Source organism: Vanessa tameamea, chromosome 11, assembly GCF_037043105.1.
Source record: "Vanessa tameamea isolate UH-Manoa-2023 chromosome 11, ilVanTame1 primary haplotype, whole genome shotgun sequence".
Taxonomy (NCBI): Eukaryota; Metazoa; Arthropoda; class Insecta; order Lepidoptera; family Nymphalidae; genus Vanessa; species Vanessa tameamea.
Window position 1 is genome coordinate 12,765,102 of NC_087319.1, and position 20,405 is coordinate 12,785,506.

Sequence of the window (20,405 nt, forward strand, 5' to 3'; positions counted from 1 at the left end):
TCCAATTGCATAATTTCCCGGGAAGCCCATAGGAAGGAAGTTTCAAAAGAAGCGCTTTGTGCCACACGCGATCGAAGGCCTTCGCTATGTCCAAACTGGCTGCTAATGCTTCCCCCTTGCTCTCAACTGCAAAATATCCCTGCGTTTTAATTCTGTAAAATATTCGAAAATATTCATTTAAATTACATGCTGTAAAAAGCCATATCGATCTATATTAAACGCACAATGTATTTAAGGTACTTAATTGGATAAGAATTAATGCCATTATTTCTCTTAAAAAGTAAAGGATAAAAAATGGTTGTTGTGGGTTATCCCTAAGAGATAGACATATGTATAAAAGTAATTCAATAGATTGTTTTAGAATCTCACCTTTCTTTTTCAATATATTTTTCAAAAGAAAAGAGTGTTAGCTTCGTTGTACAGACTCGCTAGTGTCTGTGTAACATATCGCTTCCGTCTACTCACATATGAGATAAACGATCGGACCTCGGCACACGTCAAGACCAGGTTTAGTTGACTCCAGTTTGGTGGATCGGTTCGGCTTTACCTCGACTCGACTGGCTCGCAGGCTTAAGGGACACACTGCTGGCTTGACGTAGTAAGACATTACTTCGCATTCTGACATTTAAAGACGACGGTTGATTTAAAAATAATAAGTTTACACGGATTTATTTATAAATATTGTTAGAATATGATTAATTCATTAATGCTGTATCTTGATTAATGGCAAAACAAAGAGAACACCCAGTGATTAACTAGACACGCTAAACAGCGATTAATCAAATCAGATGTATTTTATTCAAGTAATCTTTAAAATAGAGCATTGTTCAATCGTCAATATTCATAGTCTACCACAGTTTTGGAAAGCGGCTTTGAGAATAAAGAAACGGCAGGAAACTTTTTTGTGACCAAATGTACCATGATGGTGATATTCACAAAGTTCATAAGGGCTCCAGTGAGTAATAACTAATTTCCATGTAGCGTTAGTTGTGTCGCTACATTAAATAGTTATGGAATGGAAATAGTTCTGTATTAGGTACCCTGAAATAACACCTCACCTAGCGAAATAATATTTATTACTTAATGCGACTAACAGTAAAGTTCGCAATTACTATGAATAATAATTTAGACGAGGTCGCTCAATTTCTGACAGCTGAGACCTAAACGTCGCTGGGAATTATTAGGAGTTAAAATAAAATATAATGAAGACTTGGAATATTGTTATAGTTTCTATCTTCGACCTGAGGTAATTTATGACGCTTTCAATTTTAATAATTGTTTAATTGTGACCGTTTCCGGAGATCCTGTTGACCGTATTAGACATACCACAAACGAGTTACTGACCCTCTGTAATTGGATAATAGAAGTTACAACTTTTGTGCGTATGGTGAAAATAAGTATTTGGGGATGAGCAAACTATAGGACTTTTGAATATTTGTAAGTAAAAAAATGAAAACCCCTGTGAATACAAATTAAATCTAATAATTATATCCAATTAATACTTCATGTCTGTCATTTTACAGAACTGTATTAAAAGTAAAATCTGTTCGAGATGTAAAAGAAGAATCGGCAAGAAACTCAGTAGTTACACTGGCTGCTGTAGTTCGAGGAGCTTATAAACTTACAGATGTAATATATGAACATGTATACATATGAGCCGAGATGGCCCAGTGGTTAGAACGCGTGCATCTTAACCGATGATTTCGGGTTCAAACCCAGGCAGGCACCACTGAATTTACATGTGCTTAATTTGTTTATAATTCATCTCGTGCTCGGCGGTGAAGGAAAACATCGTGAGGAAACCTGCATGTGTCTAATTTCAACGAAATTCTGCCACATGTGTATTCCACCAACCCGCATTGGAGCAGCGTGGCGGAATATGCTCCATACTTTCTCCTCAACAGGAGAGGAGGCCTTAGCCCAGCAGTGGGAAATTTACAGGCTGATTATGTTATGTTTTTTATGTATACATATGTTTATATGATGAACCAATTCCAGCTGTAATTGATTTCCTAGTTCAAAATTGACGTCGCTTAATCTAACTAACGACGATCTAATCAGAGATCAGTATTAGTATAATGCGCCTTCATTCGCTGGCCCTTATTTAATTTATGAGGACTCGGTGCGGATTTTATTACCGGACAGATTTAACGGCCGGTCGCCTGCCTGACGCCTAGTCGTTCTCAATGCTGGTGAATTGGTTCTTCGTAAACATACATCTGCTTAGTCAGAGACTGCTTATCGATATAGAAGGATGCGCTTAACACACAATAACGATATGATTCGGCTCTTATAATTCTCAATTCACCATTAACACCTTCGCTTGGTGGTAGGGCTTTGTGTTTGATATTCTACCGCCAAACAGCAATACTTAGTTCATGGGACACAACACCTTAGCTCCCAAAGTTGATGGCGCATGAGCGATCTAAGGAATGGTTGATTTCTAACAGCGCCCATTGGCGATAAACTATGACATGGTGGTGACCACTCACCATTAATTCACCCACATACTAGTCGACCTATCTCTATTTCATATATATGTATATAATAATGTTATATAAGTGTACATTTATAGCACACAGGCTCTCCTTCCATTCAAATCGGAACAGCGGTACAATCTTAATGGTTGCATAACCGATAGCTGGATAACACCCAGAGAATCATTATAACTATACCTGTTTCTGTGTCTGGCTCTGTGTGTATATGTGTGTCAATATAGGTAAACAATATCTATAAATAATCTTGTATACGTTATTTTAATTAATTAAGCTTGATTTATAAGAAAAAAGCAACTCGAGATTCTACAAAAAAATATATAAAAATATATCGTATATTTAGAAGTATTGTGTGTTTTCCTTCTTCTGCAAAAGCGCCTGTAGGTACTTAGATTGATTGATAAACTTTTTCGTTTTTTTTTGTTAATACCTAAGTATCAAGCGATAACAATCTCTCAGGGATTTATCGACGAAATTCTACCCAATCCAACAAAAATCACTTTCAATATATAAATGGAATGATTCCGATACGCAAATCTTAAGGAAGGGTCCGTCTGAAGGTTGAGGAGTAGGGCTACGAATAATTAATGAGTCTGTAAAATGAGGTCTCTAATAATAACAGATTTATATTCATATTTGGTGAAGGTAGTCAAATTAAATCACAAAATAGTTTTCATTTTTGTTTAATAGGCTATTTGAATATGCTATGCGAAAAATAAAGTGTCAATTATTGTAATCAGTATATATTATGAGTTTAAGAATGGTTATTTATTAACGAAAGTTGAAAATAATACTTAATTTATTCAAAAATCCACAAATAAAAATGCATTTTTCTAAACGTTTGTCACGTGACACAAAACGATCCTGATTGGTCGGATTTATTATGACGTCACTTGCTTGTTAACCTCGTTTGCCTACTGTATGTGGATTATATGTGTCACAGATTACAATACAGGCAAGTGACGTCATCGAGCCCATTTCAGCGCCATATTGTCAAAGTAGCGTTTTCGCGCGCTATTTAAATATGAAATTTTTAATTTGATATTTTTCAGCAAATATATACTAGAATTAAAAAAATCTGCTTTTACTGGGTTCCTTAACCTCTACTAAATAATATAAAATGGCTTTTAAAAACCAGTCAAACAGCCTATTAGCGTTCAATAATGATCATATATATCTATGTAAGTAGTTCATTCGCCTATTTTATGAAAAAACTGTTTTTAATATAATATAGTGCCTTTTAACTTTGGATTACTGTAAACTTTTTGGGTAAGGCTTCGTGCAAGCTTGTGTTCTGATTTGAAAGGTGAGTGAGCCAGTGTAACCACAGGTTAATGGCGCATTGGCGATGTAAATAATAATAAATATTTGATGGCTATATGTGGCCTAGTCACCTGTTACACATATATAAAATGATAATTACATAAGAACTATTTACGTGAAGGCTTTAATTATACGTATTAAATCGTAACCGCGCGATGAACGCCAAGAATGCTAGTATTACAATTCCTATTGCTACATAAATTTAATATTTTATAATTTTGATGAATAATTTACCATTTAATTACATTTATGTTTATTTACTGAATTTCATGTATAATTGTTGATCTAACATAAGTATTACTTATTGTAAACGGCGATGATATTAACATTATACAACACGAAAATTCACCTCGCTGAAGCTTTCAATATTTTCTGTAACAATTGCTAGAAATACAATCAACTGCTTCTATTATACAGTAGTTTTTCTCCTGAGAGATATGCAGCTGCATATTGATATATCGAAGAATATTTATTTAATTATTATAGACTACATACAATCAGGATAAAAATTGTGCTGAAGGAAATATATAGTTTTCGTATAAAACTTATTTATATGAATATTTTTAAGATTTTTTCGATAATGGCAACCCTAGTAAGCCAGTATATGTGGTAACCTAAACAGCGGTCAAACCGTATAAATCAAGCGCGTGGCTGCGTGCTGCGACCAGATAAGCGCACACGCCCACAGTAATGGCTACCCAATAAGCTTCATTACTGTTGACGTACGACAACGTACTTGACCTTTTAAACATAAGTTCGTTAATGCTCGCTTGAGGCTGCTCTCCGAAACGGTGGCAGAGTTGAAATATAGACGATTCAAAAATGCTTTATTGTAAGTTTTATAATAACATACATTTAGATTTTGATTAAATGAAACTAATGATATTGTTGTAAAACTTTTATCAAACTGGCAGCGGAATCTCTCCCCTTCAATGGGACTGTACTGGAATATTTGTAGGCAATATTTCCTCATCACCCTTGCTTACCCCGCTATTATGCCACCAACATGGCAAAGACGATGCGGTTACCTCTGTGACTATCATTACACCGGCTCACTCATCCTTCAATCCATGATATATTCAGAGGTAGAATAACTGATGAGTGAATTGTACCAGTAATTAGAGGCTTCTACGAAGTAAATGAATTTATATGTATAATATTCCTGGTTTATGTCTGATATACTAAATAGAATTAAATTCTTATTTTCGTAGCATTGGCAACATCGCAGTAACGATTTAAATTCGTAATGAGTTTATAATTTACAGATCAGCAGAATTGGAGGCCCTCGGGTACGCCAATCAGTCTGTATCCCAAAGAGACCAAATTTTGCTGAATCGCTAATTTGCTCTCAACGTTACGTTTCTGCGATTTTTATATTGATTTTTATTTAATACATAATTACTTAAAGACGCGGAGATCAAAATGGTTACATAGACATTTTCGGACGTGTTTGTATATATATAATATGTTATCTTGATCTGTGGTATAGTTGGTGCCATGTATATTTCTCTGACTACATTACAAACATTAAAATTCGGATGACGACAAAAACCTTAATTGCAAGTTCTGGTAGTATTTTTATAATAATTTCAAATTCCAACGTTACAACACAACGACATTAACAGCCTGTAAATTTCCAACTGCTAGGTCTTAGCCCAGGAGGCCTTAGCCTCTTCTCCTTTTAAGGAGAAGGTTTGGAGCATATTCCACCACGCTGTTCCAATGCGGGTTGGTGGATACACATGTAGCAGAATTTCGTTGAATTTACCCGAGCACGAGATAAACTATAAACACAAATAAGCACATGAAAATTCAGTGGTGCTTGCCTGGGTTTGAACCCGCAATCATCGGTTAAGATGTACGCGTTCTAACCACTGGGCTATCTCGGGTCTTAAAACGTTGTCAACATAGTATGAATGAACAAATAATAAAAAATAATGCTATTTCTAGAATAAATGGCTAATGAATCATAAGACCTGTACTACACGATGCCATCATTAGTGTTATAGCCATCCCATACTATTTAATTATCAAATTTCTATAAATTAGTTGTATAAATAATTAACAATTTAATTCATCATTAAAATCATTATTTATCAACTCGTCGTAGGTCTCTATGAACACTCCTCACACTCACTTATTGATATCTGCATCGCCAAACATCAATATTCTAAATTGATGTGTTTCGGTTTTGAGGGTCAGTGACATCTTCGACGCAGACGCAGTTTTAACTTATTGCTGTGACAAAGAACGAAATGGACCATATACCAGATAGTGTCATTAGCCTATCTCGAAGAATAACATCTAAAGTAAAATCTAAAAATTGTCTATGAGCATCTATGGCCATCATAACCATCCTTTTGGGTTTTTAAACTACAAAATAATTATAATGAGACAAAGCCAGCATTCGGCGATTGGCAGTCGACGATTACCAGCTTAGTCCTGATTACCGAATGTTTTGCGTATCTTTAAGTGTCTTCTTCCGATATCACCGCTGGACACAAATTATTATTAAATCTAGTAAAGTATTAATATATTCATTTGTCAAATGAAAAGTCATTCGAGATTGATTACATGAAGTCTACTTTTATGCCACAGTAACTCCGCTTCTTGCAGCGCTTAGAACCAGAGCGGAAGTAACCTTCGGTTGGCTCGTCTGATAGTGCTAAACCCATTATATATTTTTGGTTTCAAATTCTCCACTCACCAACCAACCACATAGACAATACGTCGCCAACCTTAAGAACCAAGATAGTATCCCTTGTTACACTCGCTCACCCAATCTTTAAGGCGGATCAGGCAGAATATCTGATGAGTAGGTGATACCCTCAGGGCTTGGATGATGTGAAATGTCGTATAAAATATAACCAAATATTACGTAAAAAAATAATATTTTAAAAGCATAAATTAATGTCCTCTCATATGATAAATTACCCACATTTATTGTAGTACAATGTATCGTCGAAGGCTATAAATGATCCCTTTAAAGTTCAGCTCGCTCTATATCGATATTTTAAAGGGGTGGTCTTTTAAACTGTCGCGTGTCCCCAGCACCCCCATTATTTATCTCGCCTTTGTGGTTCGGTATCGCGAGAACACGACGCTAAGATGTCGACGAGCGTACTGTGTCAAGAGGTCGGAGGAATTGTTTTCGGTGAGATTTTAGTTTCGAAGATTTTTCAAATAACCGAAAATTTCTTTCCGTTATTTCTACTTGGATTTACATTTATGTTTGAACTCGAAAATTTATCTTATTTTACTAAAACTTTAGCGGGTATAGGGCTCCGTGGTATTGTTATAGACATTAACTAAATTGTTCGTAGCAGATCGTTTTCATTAAACATAAACTAAACAATTTAAAAAATATACTGAAAACGAGTTTTGATTTCGTATGTTGTATTACAGTTGTTAACAGACATATTGCTTCAATACCTGTAAGTCCTATTAATCATTAATTATTATTCAAAATAAAAATAAAATATTTTAAGACCACTATTTCTTTGTAAAGGATATCCTTGTGTTTTTATATAGCATACTAGTTGTCTCCCGCGGTTTAACTCGCATTTTAGAGGGTGGTCATTCGGTGTTAGGTACAAAAATTACATCAAATTCGATTCAGTGCTTTGGCCGTGAAAGAGGAACAGACAGAGTTATTTTTTAGATATATTTATGTTATAAAGTAGAAATACTGATTAACTTTAAAGTAAAGTATTTTTACTTCATCCAATGTATATAATTTACGTTTGTCAAGATTGCCTCTTGAATATGTCAAGGACGAAGGCTTGAATGTAAATTATAGAGTTGCGGACCTACCAATTGACCGGCCTCCGCACTCGGCTGAGGTGCGACAGGCAGCGGCGCGGATTATTTACTACGCATATTCATAAGGCGGATTCATATTTAAACAGTTTTCTAAGTTGATGACGTTTTCATGTGTAAATATACACAATACATTATATTATGTTGTATAAAACAGACAGTTGTCTATTATATTTGTAAGTATTGGACAACATCACATACATTACTCTGATCCCAATAATAATAAACATAATCAGCCTGTAAAGTTCCCACTGCTGGGCTAAGGCCTCCTCTCCCGTTGAGGAGAAGGTATGGAGCGTATTCCACCACGCTGCTCCAATGCGGGTTGGTGGAATACACATGTGGCAGATTTTGTTGAAATTAGACACATGCAGGTTTCCTCACGATGTTTTCCTTCACCGCCGAGCACGAGATGAATTATAAACAAATTAAGCACATGTAAATTCGGTTATCGGTTCGGTATGAAATCATCGGTTAAGATGCACGCGTTCTAACCACTGGGCCATCTCAGCTCTATTGGGCCATCCCAATGTAAGTAGCTAAAGCACTTGTGTTATGGAGAATCAGAAGTAACGACGGTACCACAAACACCCAGACCCAAGACAACATAGAAAACTAATGAACTTTTTCTACATCGACTCGGGAATCGAACCCGGGACCTCAGAGTGGCGTGCCCGTGAAAACTGGTGTACACACTACTCGACCACGGAGGTCGTCAAATTTTATTTCATTAGTAATTATAAGAAATAGAAATCGACTTGTAAATAAAATAAATCTCACTAAAAAGTGAAACATAAATAATTACGTGTTTTATTGATCACATGCTATGAAACTGTTTGATCAAACTCAAACTGTTGGTTTGGTCGGCACCTTAGACTTATACTGCACTAACGTTGCTTTATACATCGTTTGATAAAACGTTTGGCTCGATACTGGCACCATACCCTTAAAACCTACTCCTTATAAGGAACCTACCTGCCAAATTTCAAGGTGGTAGACGTTATACTTTATGAGACTTCGTGATTAATCAGTGAGTGGTACTCCGCTTTTATATATATATGTGTATATATTTAACGAGTATTCCTCGTGTTACGTAAAACGGTTTAAACAGGCAGCGGGGGACAATCGACATAATATTTAATGAATTCCAAACAAAGTTGTACGTCATTTCAATAATTCAACGCTGATTTAAAGCAAAGCCGCATTTACTGCGCTAATATGCAAATTTTAATGCGATAAGTTGAATATAGATTGACGAATTACGTCAGATTTATAACGCACAATGTTTCGCCGGTCCGATGGAAATATTTGAGAAGTATACTCTTTAAAAAGGGACGTTTTATTACAACAGCGCCAACGGAAAGTGTGCACTGTGCACGTAATCTTTTATGGTTTATTTAAAATTTGCGAAAAGTTGCTTGGGTATAACGCAAGATTTTAAATATGTTACGTTCTATTAATTGGTTTTATTTATCGACGCCCCGCCCGCCGTCGCCCGCCGCCGCCCGCCTTCGCCCGCGCACAGTGTGTCCGTCGCTCGCCGACGCTCGTGAAGGTGACACCTCTTCAATTTTCACCAAAATGACATTCAATTTTCAAATTAATTTGCGTTTAAATGAACGCCGAGTAAAATTTTACGGGAGTCGTTTCCACCTTCGTATATTTTTGCTTTCGGTTACGTAAACGTATAACTGTAACGTATTCAATATATTATACAAGTATATGTACTCAATTCCTCTCGCAATTTTCAAAAATTTCATTCAGCGATATATTATAGAGAAGTTTTAAACTTTCTTACTGATTCTTGAAAGTCTACCACCGGTTCGGATAGAAGATAGATTTGATAGAAAGATAGAAATCTTATGTCTTATGGGGTTTTCATTTTAAGAAAATATCGCGAGCGACAGCGCACTTAGAAGATCTACTAACTGTACTTACGGGCTTCATTGTAGTCCGTGTGTGAGGTATGTGGTGATGGTATTGGTGCTGTGGCATATGGATGAGCTGAAGAGTGATGCCCATCAGTGGCTAAGGTCAATGGCAAGCATATATCATAATAATTAAAAAAATATAGTATCTCTTCTCATCATTATAATTTACATTCAAAACAATAAAACTTTATTAAGTTTTGTTAAAAAAAATACATGTATCGACACCTTCGCCGCTCCGTCACAACTATCTGTGTAAAGGAAGACTTTTACTTGAACTACAGAGAATTTAACGTGATGTTGTTAAACGAATTTTGAATTTCGTATGATTGTGGTCAATGTCGACAAAACAATTTGCTAATTTTAGTTTTAAGCGAACAGCAGTAAAGCCAGACAGCCATGTTAGAGCTCTAGGAACATAATCGCGACCACGGTACGAATACAGATATAACGAATATAACTCTCCCAATTAGCGAATATCATCCGTGTTTCTGCAGGATTACTTTCACGTATAGTAAATACGAACAGTTTAATGAAAGCGCATCGGCAGCGTGTTTGGGGCGCATAATACACTCATAACTAGCGAATGTATCGTGAGGATCAATTTACATGTATTTGCTGAAATTTGTTAAATTAACTCGAAATTCAATACTCCTCTTTAATTGTTCGATTGGATGATAGTTGTACGTTTGTAACCTCCAGCCTGAACTGTTTCTATTGGGCTCTTTGGTCTGATTGTGATTAACGTTAACTCTTTCATCTGACGCGGTTAGGTCTAACTGAAATGGAAGTTCTGTTGTAGACATACTGAAGGCATCCCTCGCTATCATTTCTTTAACCAAATACACTATAAAACTGTATATTTTGTACGATTGAACGCGCTTCTCGAGAAGAGCTCGGCCTGATTTAAATAATTCTTGTTGAAGAGGAACGTTTTAGGCTTTTTTTATTTTATAGGTAGTCGGACTGGCAAGTGTACACTAACCATAGACAATAGCACTGTAACAAACATTAAGCATTCCATACATCGCCAGTGCGCCACCAACCTTACGAGCTCAGATGTCATGTCCCTTGTGCCTGTAGTTACACTGGCTCACTCACCCTTCAAACGGAAACAAAACAATACTAGGTGTTGCTGTTTGGCGATAGATTAGCTGATGAGATGGTGATACCAAACCAAACGGTCTTGCACATCGCTGTACCAAGTAGACTGTAGGTATCACGTTACGACCAACAGACAAGATGAAATATACACGTATATCTAAATGTAGTTCGATTGCAAACGCAGATAGTTTGAAATGAATGTAGGATTATCGGAACGAAGTTCTTCTTCGTGGTTTACGGCAGAAAAACGGGCAGAAATCCTCACGTAACGAAAAAGCGTTACCCGACGAACTTTTCCTTTCTTTCTTCTGTATTGCGATTGTTTATAGGTTTATATTATAATGTTATATAAAATTATAGGATTTTTAATAACTATTCTGTTATTACATTGTTAATTTATTTTATTGTGCCTGTCATTTAATACAATACGTGACGTAAGCAACTTCGTCCTAGGCGGCCCGGGCCACGTCTTTTTATTTATTCATAAATTCGAATAATTTAATGCAGCTTACACTTGTTGACATCCAGGCAGCATATATTATATACATATATAATTGTATTTATCTAACATAACTTTGTATTTTAAACGTTGAAAAGGAGTAACTACTGAGTTTCTTGTCGGTTCTTCTCGATAGAATCCACATTCCGAACTTGTGGTAACTTCACTTAATATGGTTTATAAAATGACGATTCAAAAATGCTCGTAAAAGCTTACTTGAATAAAGTATATTTTGTATTTTAATTATACCCAAGTGTCATCGAAATTATCCAATAAATTATCGTCTAAACGCGAACTTTGGATCAACCAAAGTGCATCACACGTCGTGTCTGAACCAGCACCACGAACCCTCCCCAATACTCGCCGCTACACGCACTCGTGCAGCGCCCTAGACACGTTACATCCACACGAAATACACAATGTATTTTCATTACAGATGTCCAGTTCGCTTCGTATGAATATAAAGCGCTTTTCATTCGCCTCTCCACCGAGAATGACGTAACAAATGTTCAGTGAAACATACACGTAGCGAGCTGATCGTGGTTTGTTCAATTTTAAATTAAAAATTTCAGGTTTTATACATTATATAAAAAAAACAACTATAAAATTAAAACCAGTATTACGAAACAGTACGAAACAAGAAAAGAACTTTATTTTAAATCGATGTTGTTATTGTTTTATATGCAGACAACATATATATGACAATTCAAACAAACAAACAAGTTAAATAAAACTATTTATTAATTGAGTTTCAAAACACCATCGGCATATTTTTGAATATAAATAATAACAATATAATAGCAAAAAATACTTATACAGTATGATGTACGCTACACACACGTACATTATACTCGTACATTTATAAAGACAAAATTAAATTCTACACTCCTATAACGTAAATATATATAAAGTATATTTAATTTAAATGTTTAATTTTAAACAAAAAAGTAACGGCCTTACTTATTAAAAGTTGTCTTTAGTAGTTAAATAGTGATCTCTTTCTGTATTAATGATTTGACATACGAAAGAGGAAGACGGAACATAATTTAACAACTACCTTAATAACACTAAAAGGGAAGGCCATTAGGTATCGAGAGAAACGACATAAATGTTTTTCAAACGATTTTTGAACTTAATTGTTAAACACTAAAACTTTAATAGCGAGTTCTTGTAGTTTCAATTAAATAACCTCGCGTATTAATAGACTCGCCGCAGGTTAGTCAGAGAGGGGTTCTATTTATTCTATAAACAAGGCTCTTAATTGCTGCCGTGTGCCGGCGTCGTTATTGTAACCGTCACATTCAAATACGGTAACATATAATAAAAAAAATCTCCTGGGGTGAGTCGGGGATTCGGTGCGTTATAACGAACTTCCTGAGCCCTTTTGTGACGAAAGCAACGCTCGTGAATGGAACGGCGAATGTCAAATTACGTCTAGTTTTAATCTTTATGTATTTTGTGGTCCGTTTTCACTGAAATTGTTAGCAATGTTTGTGATTGCATATTTTCAAAAAACCAACAGAAAACAGTGTATCTGTTTATATATTTCTGTGTATATATCATATTTATGACAACTAGTTGGTAAGTGGCCAATTCGTTGGTCTAGTGGCGAGATATAGGGTTGAAGATCCCGAGGTTACGGGTTCAAACCCAGGTCGGGCCGATAAAAAGTTATTGGGTTTTTCTATAGAAAAATTCTCGGCAACAGTCCGGACTCTGGATGTTGGAACTATCGGAAAGCTCGTAAAGCCTTTCGTTCTGCGCCTGAACTCCTTCCGGTCGTATCAGATTTGCCGTTCCATCGGATTACTAGATACTATGATAACTCAAGTTAATAAATACACAAACTATAGTTATCAACGCAGACTGCAAAAATAAAAGCGGTCAATTTTTCGTTTATATAGAAGTTTGTATAGCGTCATTTGCATGCTGTATGCCATGTCATGTACATCACGTAGCGTGTAACATTTCTTTAAAGAAGTTGTTGATACATAAATATCCTTGTATCTACGTTAAATCTCGGTATGTTTCTGCATTAGCATTAGATACATAAGTGACTGGTATAGCCGCCTGAGATTACAGAAATGGCGACACGACGGCGCTCGGCGTGGCCGCCCGACGCCCGACGCCCGACGCCCACATCGGACGTGCTGCGTGCGTTCGCAAAACTGTATGTTTTATTTACTTATTGTACGTTAAAAACGTATATACACGATAAGTACTTGCATAAATATTTATGACGCGACGCGGCTACCGTATTATGCAATAGCTATTAATACTAGTGATATTCTCTAGTCAGTTCTCAGAGGAGAGTGTGGAGAGTAAAAGAGGCTCACTCGCCGGAAGCGAGGGCCGGAAGGAGCTCGATGAAATAATTTAATATCCACTCTCCGTTGTTCCGGTTTAAAGCAATTACCTGCATCCGCCTCGACTAAACTGAACGCTTAGACTAGTTGAGACCCGGGGTCCCGATTTGAAACAATTATTACTATGAAAGTACTGTGAATCGCACGTATTACAGCAGTAATGCTAAATTTCCTTTATTATATTTTGTAGTAAATGTTTACATTATAACATAAAATAACACCGATCAAATTGATAATTTAGACTTAGACTGCGTGACGGCAAACTGAAGATAGATGTATTATTCTTTACAATCGAAATACAATTATAATTCTCATCTGTAGCGGCAAACGTTGAAACGTGGTCCAATCGAAAGTAAATACGCACAGACTAAATATTATATCACAGAATACAAAACGAAATTAAATTCAACACAAATATTGTGACAAAACGATGTTCCATAAATTGATATCATTCACTCAGTCAGCTCATAAATCCCTCAAATCATAATAAAATTCAAACGAATATCATTCTCGTACACAATATCAATCAGTTACGAAATAGTAGTCATTATATTCACAAAGATTGATTCCATAAATCCCGGTAAGCGATGGTCCCCTCTTAATGGCCTAATATGGAAAGGTTTGGACGAAACTTTGAATAGCCTTTCACGTAACTAGTCCGTTGATAATATCGGCTTAGGTTGGCATTATTAGCTATATAAGTATGTATGTATCTGTTCCCGAGTACCTATAACCTAATCTATTTTGACGAAAGACACTTTTTTCGGAATGTGTATTGTTTTGGGGCCTAATCTCTTCACGTTACAGCGGGAAGGCAAGTTAAAATACTCTAAGTGATCGGACCACATAAGAGCTTAGAGTACGCGCGTCCTAAGGGTGCCTTCTGTGTGGCCGGATCCTGGCTTCGACGTCAGGGTTAAGAGATAAATATTGGATTGTTAGCTTCGTCTTATAATCCCGAGGAACTACAAACGGCGCATACGACTAGCATATCACGCTAAAAACAAAAACTACATGCACGTGTATCCCGTCCGGCTCAGCACGGGTGCGATTCGTTAATCAAGTAAATGATATGATCTCTGTAGGATTATTAAGTAAAAAACCAAGTTTTAAATTGACACGCAGTTCTTTTATTTTTTAAATTAGTGAAGATTCTAGAAATAAAACAGTACACACCGCGTCGTTACAGACAATATATAAAAACAAAACAAAAGAATAGTGTTGCCATAGTATTATAACATATATTGACTTATACCAACAATCTCGATATAATTTAAATACCACTCAGGATGAAGGTGGCTTTCTATGAGTGTTTTTTTAGAATGTGATCATTAGTTCTGGAGATTACCCCTACATATGAACAAACAAATTCTACCCTTTATATTATTGTTATTGATAATGTTTAAATGAAGTATTAGTTGATTGATATTAGTACTTGAGGTCACAAGATATTCATTTTCACGACAGGCGAGAGATCCTCGATCAACTGCATGCATAGGAGACACGATGGACTCATACAACCATTCAAAGTTATTTCAATAATGGATTACTTTGAATTTATAGATAGGCCGTACTAATATGATAATATATATTTTATCTACACAAAATATATTTATATTGTGGGCTTTCCCATCAAATATGGTAAAAGGTTATAAAGGGGAAGGCTGTCAGGGCGCGGTGACCTCGCAACAAGTGTCGCCGTGACGTCGTGACGGGCGCTCTCCATTACATCACTTGTTGCAAGACTTTTCCAGATTTATCTAACCGCTAAGTAGATCGAGTAACATTTCAATACTAGACGGTTGAAGCGTTGAGGCGCGGAACCTGAATAATCATCTCAATAGATTAAGTGTTTCATTTAATATTTTAGCGGTACTCATCGAGATGACTGCATTTACTTTTAACTGAATTTAAATTATAACTACCTCAGGTCGTAAAACAAAAGAGCTCCACCTGTGTTTTGTTATATAAACTGACATACCTAAAATTTAAGAAAAAATACCATGATTACTGTAGTCTCTCTATATTATATTTGTAACATCTAACAAATAAACTCAATCAAAACAATTCAATAAACCAAAGTCGCGTTAGGCTTGAAATATTAATAATTTTTATATCAAATCGGTTGAATACTTTGAACAATTAATATTTATGCCTTTGTGGACCTATGATACGTCTCTTGATATCGCCTTTCTGATGTGTATCGTTGAGCCATGACATCGCATCGCGTGGAGTTGTCGCCGACCTGGCGGCGGATCCTTTCTATACGTGTGCGACAGGACAGATACATCAATATGAAGGCTGTTGATTTCGAATTCTCCCACAAAAAGTTAGTAGGAAATGACTAATCAGACGTCGACAAACTAATTAAATGTTCAACGCTATAATACAAAACGTATTTAAAAATTCCCAAAAGATATGGCATTTTCTACATCAGTGGTTGTCTTTGCGTAAAACACAAAAATGATTTGTATAAGGATGATTGATAATAATTGGCTGAAGGTTTTGAAATAGTCGAAACTTAAACGAATAAAAATTCGCGGTCGTATAAATAGTAGCTCGTAAAACCGGCTCGCTATATTCACCCTGGAAATATTAGACCACAGTAACGTAAAACTTGTCGTCTTTAAAATAATGAATATCTGCTGCAACTACATTTTATGAATATCTTTTGTTGCAGAACGAGGCCGAACCACCCGGGCGCCGTCGTCGACGTTAGCGAAAATCCACTAGACGCCAGCAAAGTAATACTTTTATTCGTCACTCAGAATGATGAATGCTTAGAACTCGTAATTACGAGAATATTTAATATTAAAAAACTGACGGAATCGACATAAATTGCTTTTATAAATTAGTCGGAAAATATATTACGCGCGTAATTCTTAATCGCAATGAAGGCGACTGGAGTGTGCTTTGAATAAATCAATATTTATCGAGTCCCTTCCTCTACAATTCGTACACAATTTTAACGTATTATTTCAATGAAATTTCTTATAACTGTCGCGTTCGTGATCCAAATATCGGATCTGGATACTTACACGCCCCTGTATAATTTGCAGTTAGTAATTGCGTATGAATCGGGTCTGGTGGTGGTATGGGACCTGCGGGCGCGAGCCGCGGAGTGGAGAGGGTCGCTGGGCACGGGCGGGCCCGGCGAGGCCGTGCGCGCCGCGGCGTGGCAGCACGACGCCAAGCTCATGACCGCGCACGCGGACGGCGCGCTGGCCACGTGGAGCATGCGCTCTCCGAGACCTACCTCCTTGTCGTACCCGCACGGTTAGTGTGCTTACTGTGCACTACTGTCCCACATACTACATATACTCGAACATAAGGCGCCATACTATGACTATAAATTATGTTTACAGCGAAAGCAAACAAGGACGGAAAACCAGAACCCTGCAAACCTATACTCAGACTGGAATGGAAAACTTCAAGAACAGGGTGAGCACGATGTTATTCAATAAAATCGTTTTTTACACATACAATATATAAGCCACATTCCAGATTTTTCATCGGCGTCATAATATCAGTTATCACACAATTTCACTTGTGTATCAGAGGTGTTTGTGACCTTCTTTATCCGTGCTCTCGTTTTATCTCGGTCGCGGGGAGTTCTAACAAATCTCTTTCACATTAACAAAAGCCTAAATACTGATTTCCATATTTCAAAAATCATAAATGATAAATTTCCATACAAATTTTCATCCTCTATTTAATGTATCTTAGATGAAATTTGAAAAATCCTTTCTCAGCTCAACTGCGACCTATTAAGAATTCCTGTGCTAATAATAATCTTGCAACTGTCTGCATATTTATTTGAATACTAGGTATTAAAAAGTGTAACATTAAATTTCAGAGAAAGTTTGGTGATATTCTCCGGCGGCCTGCCAACCGACAAAGCTGGGCGGACGCATAGCATCACGGTGCTCAACGGAAAGAGTACCACCGTGCTGGAAATGGAGCACAGCGTGGTCGACTTCGTCACCCTCTGCGAGAGCCCTCACGCTGCCGGTCTGTTGATCGTTTACTTAAACATTACAATACGTTTTATCTTTTTTAACACATTGCATCAAATATCATCTAATTCTATATCTATATCGGTTATATTTGAATAAATAAAATGAAAAAAATAATATTGAAATTAATTCGATAAACTTTTTGACGTATAGGACACACTATTCATACTATTTATTTAAGTTACTTAGTGAGAACGAACGTAATCCATTTACTAAATTAATAAACAATGCAATAATTTATATAAATAATAAAATTATGAAGACAACTGATAAAACAGCTGATGCTGTCACAGTTGTTCGCAGAGCTGACTGGCAACTTGTTCCATTCGGTTGCAAACATGTCTCGGTGGAGACTATACAGTGTAATATAAAAATATGTTTCTAAACGTTTCAGATTATCAAGAACCATACGCGATAGTGGTGCTACTGCAGAACGACCTGGTCGTAATAGACCTGCTGACTCCCGGCTACCCCTGCTTCGAGAACCCTTACCCCATGGACATACACGAATCACCTGTCACATGCTGTTGTTATTTTGCTGACTGCCCCTCGGATTTGGTACGGATTTTAGAATTTCTGATGAGTTTTTAATATTATGATGAGTTGATGAGTTTTGATACTTTTGAACTTCAGAACTACACTAATGTTCCGAATGTGCCACTTTAATGATTTGATAATGTGAAAGCATGTCATAACAAATTAATTTCCAATTATAGATTCCAGCATTCTACTCAGTGGGCCGACAAGGCAACAAGAAGGCGGCCGGCTTCAGCGAGAAACTCTGGCCCATCAACGGCGGCGAGTGGGCGCCGGCCTCGTGCTCCTACAGCGAAATTATACTCACTGGGTAAATTTAACTTTTACAACTTTGTTTTCGTTAAAAACGTTTTTAATTAAGCTCGATTTAAATTATGCAAGTATCTTCGCACTATCGTCAAATTATTAATGGACACCGTATAAACTGGAAACAAATTATGTCATTTCAGGCACGCAGATGGCAGCGTGAAATTTTGGGACGCGAGCGCGGGGACTTTGCAAATACTGTACAAATTAAAATGTTCGAAAGGTGAGCCAATACACTTCGATACATAACGTATAAATGCGTTCCGGGTTATACTCGGCGTCTATAAACGCTAGTTTCCTTCATAAAACCGGTGCGCACTGTCGCCACCGACGACCGTAGCACACCCCGGGGTACCGTCCGCAGTAGTGAGTCGTGTCCGCAGTGTTCGAGCGGCGCGGCGGCTACGAGGAGGAGTCCCCGCTGGCCGTGCAGCAGGCCGCGCTGTGCGCCGAGTCGCGCCGGCTGTGCGTGGCGCTGCCGCACGGACACGTCGTGCTCTTCAAGTTCCGCAAGGCCGAGGTGCACGCCGAGACGCACGTGAGTGCCCGAGCCGCGGACCGAGCCGGACTCGATCCTCACCCGTACGCACTCCGCTCGCGCTCGGTCGCGAGCATTCCCGAAACGAGTCGAGAGTCGTGGCGTTCCAGGTCGTCGAGGTGCCGGTGATAACCGACGCGGTGGAGGAGGAGACGTCCCCGGAGGCGGAGAGCGGCCGGTCCGCCTCCCTCGGCAGGGGCGCGGAGAGCGTCGAGGGCGAGGGCCGAAGGGTGAGCGCGCCGCCTCCGAGGGTCGACCCGAGACGGGGCGTCGCCGCGGAAGTAACGGGCTCGCTCGTGTCGCAGTCGGGCTCGTGGGCGGGCAGCGCGCTGCGCGTGCGCGGCTGCGCGGGCACGGGCGGCGCGCGGCGGGCGCCCGGCTTCCAGGCCGCGCTGGTGGCGCTGCAGCACGGCCCGCCGCACCCCGTCACGGCGCTCACGCTCAACTCGTCGTACGGCCTGTGAGTAGCCCCGGCGCGCGCGGCCCCCGCCCGCCCCCGCTGACCGGCCCTCCGTGTGTCGCAGCATGGCGTGGGGCGGCGAGCGCGGCATGGTGGTGCTGGACGTGTGGCGGCGCTGCGTGGTGGCGGCGCTGCCGGCGCACGCGCTGTACCTGCCGCACCCGGAGGCGCCGCTGGCGCGCCACGAGCGCCGCTCGCCCGAGCTGGACCAGGTGAGCGCGGGGCGCGTCGTGTGATTGGATTCCTTCTCGCGTTTGAATATTCACACTCACTCACAGACTCGAATATCGTAGAGTAATTTTAAGAAAGATTAGTGAATTCCGCCGAGTAGTTTATATTCGCAACGTGCGGACTGAATACTTTTGCCGTGTCACGTAGGTAAGGAGTAGTGAGTAGGCTCGCACCGGTGACGAGGGCTCGACGAAGCCGGAATGATTAGAATGAGTCACTAAATACATGAATGAATCTCACTCGAGTAGTATTGTATTAGCTCCAGGCGTAGTGAACAGCCTACCAATAGCCTACTCCGTCGCGGCGGTGTTTATTGAAACAGTAACTTTGACTTCAGAGGCAATCTTTTCACATTACATTTTATTTGCTGTTTTGTTTCATTATATTTTCGTTTGCTAAAATCGAGGAGAATTTGGCTGCGCTAAACCTCCCCGATTGAATCTTGATATAGTTTATTCTTTATGATTTTCTTTTAATTTATTAGTATTTAGCGCTAAGGGTTACCTCGGCTTATCCCGTAGTGACATATGGCATGGCATTTAGACATTTTTTACACTAAGCCTGTCTTCAGTTTATTCTATAACGTCCAACTACATAGCTGTCACATGAGCCACTAATAGATTTGTTTTTTAAAAAACTTAAATCAGCTTCAAAGATAATGGCTATTGTAAGTTGCCATGTCTCAAAAACCTCAGACCTGAAATCTTGATTACAACTGCCCTTCCAAAATGACATTCGCCATTTCACAAGAGTTATTAAATTTTATTTTAAACGGTGTACTCA

General features: G+C 38.4%; 1 protein-coding gene across 7 annotated transcripts in view; it reads left to right on the forward strand.

Moving 5' to 3' along the window:
* The window catches only part of LOC113395304 (syntaxin-binding protein 5), a 244,771-nt gene that overhangs the window by 210,488 nt on the left and 13,878 nt on the right, over positions 1-20,405 (forward strand). For all 7 annotated transcript variants that reach the window (XM_064216222.1, XM_064216223.1, XM_026632874.2 and 4 more), the window contains 11 exons: positions 16,215-16,278; positions 16,594-16,810; positions 16,900-16,975; positions 17,391-17,545; positions 17,945-18,108; positions 18,267-18,397; positions 18,537-18,616; positions 18,777-18,931; positions 19,042-19,161; positions 19,237-19,391; positions 19,456-19,603. In XM_064216222.1, the coding sequence (XP_064072292.1) occupies positions 16,215-16,278; positions 16,594-16,810; positions 16,900-16,975; positions 17,391-17,545; positions 17,945-18,108; positions 18,267-18,397; positions 18,537-18,616; positions 18,777-18,931; positions 19,042-19,161; positions 19,237-19,391; positions 19,456-19,603 (1,465 nt within the window). The remainder of the gene's footprint in view (positions 1-16,214; positions 16,279-16,593; positions 16,811-16,899; positions 16,976-17,390; positions 17,546-17,944; positions 18,109-18,266; positions 18,398-18,536; positions 18,617-18,776; positions 18,932-19,041; positions 19,162-19,236; positions 19,392-19,455; positions 19,604-20,405) is intronic.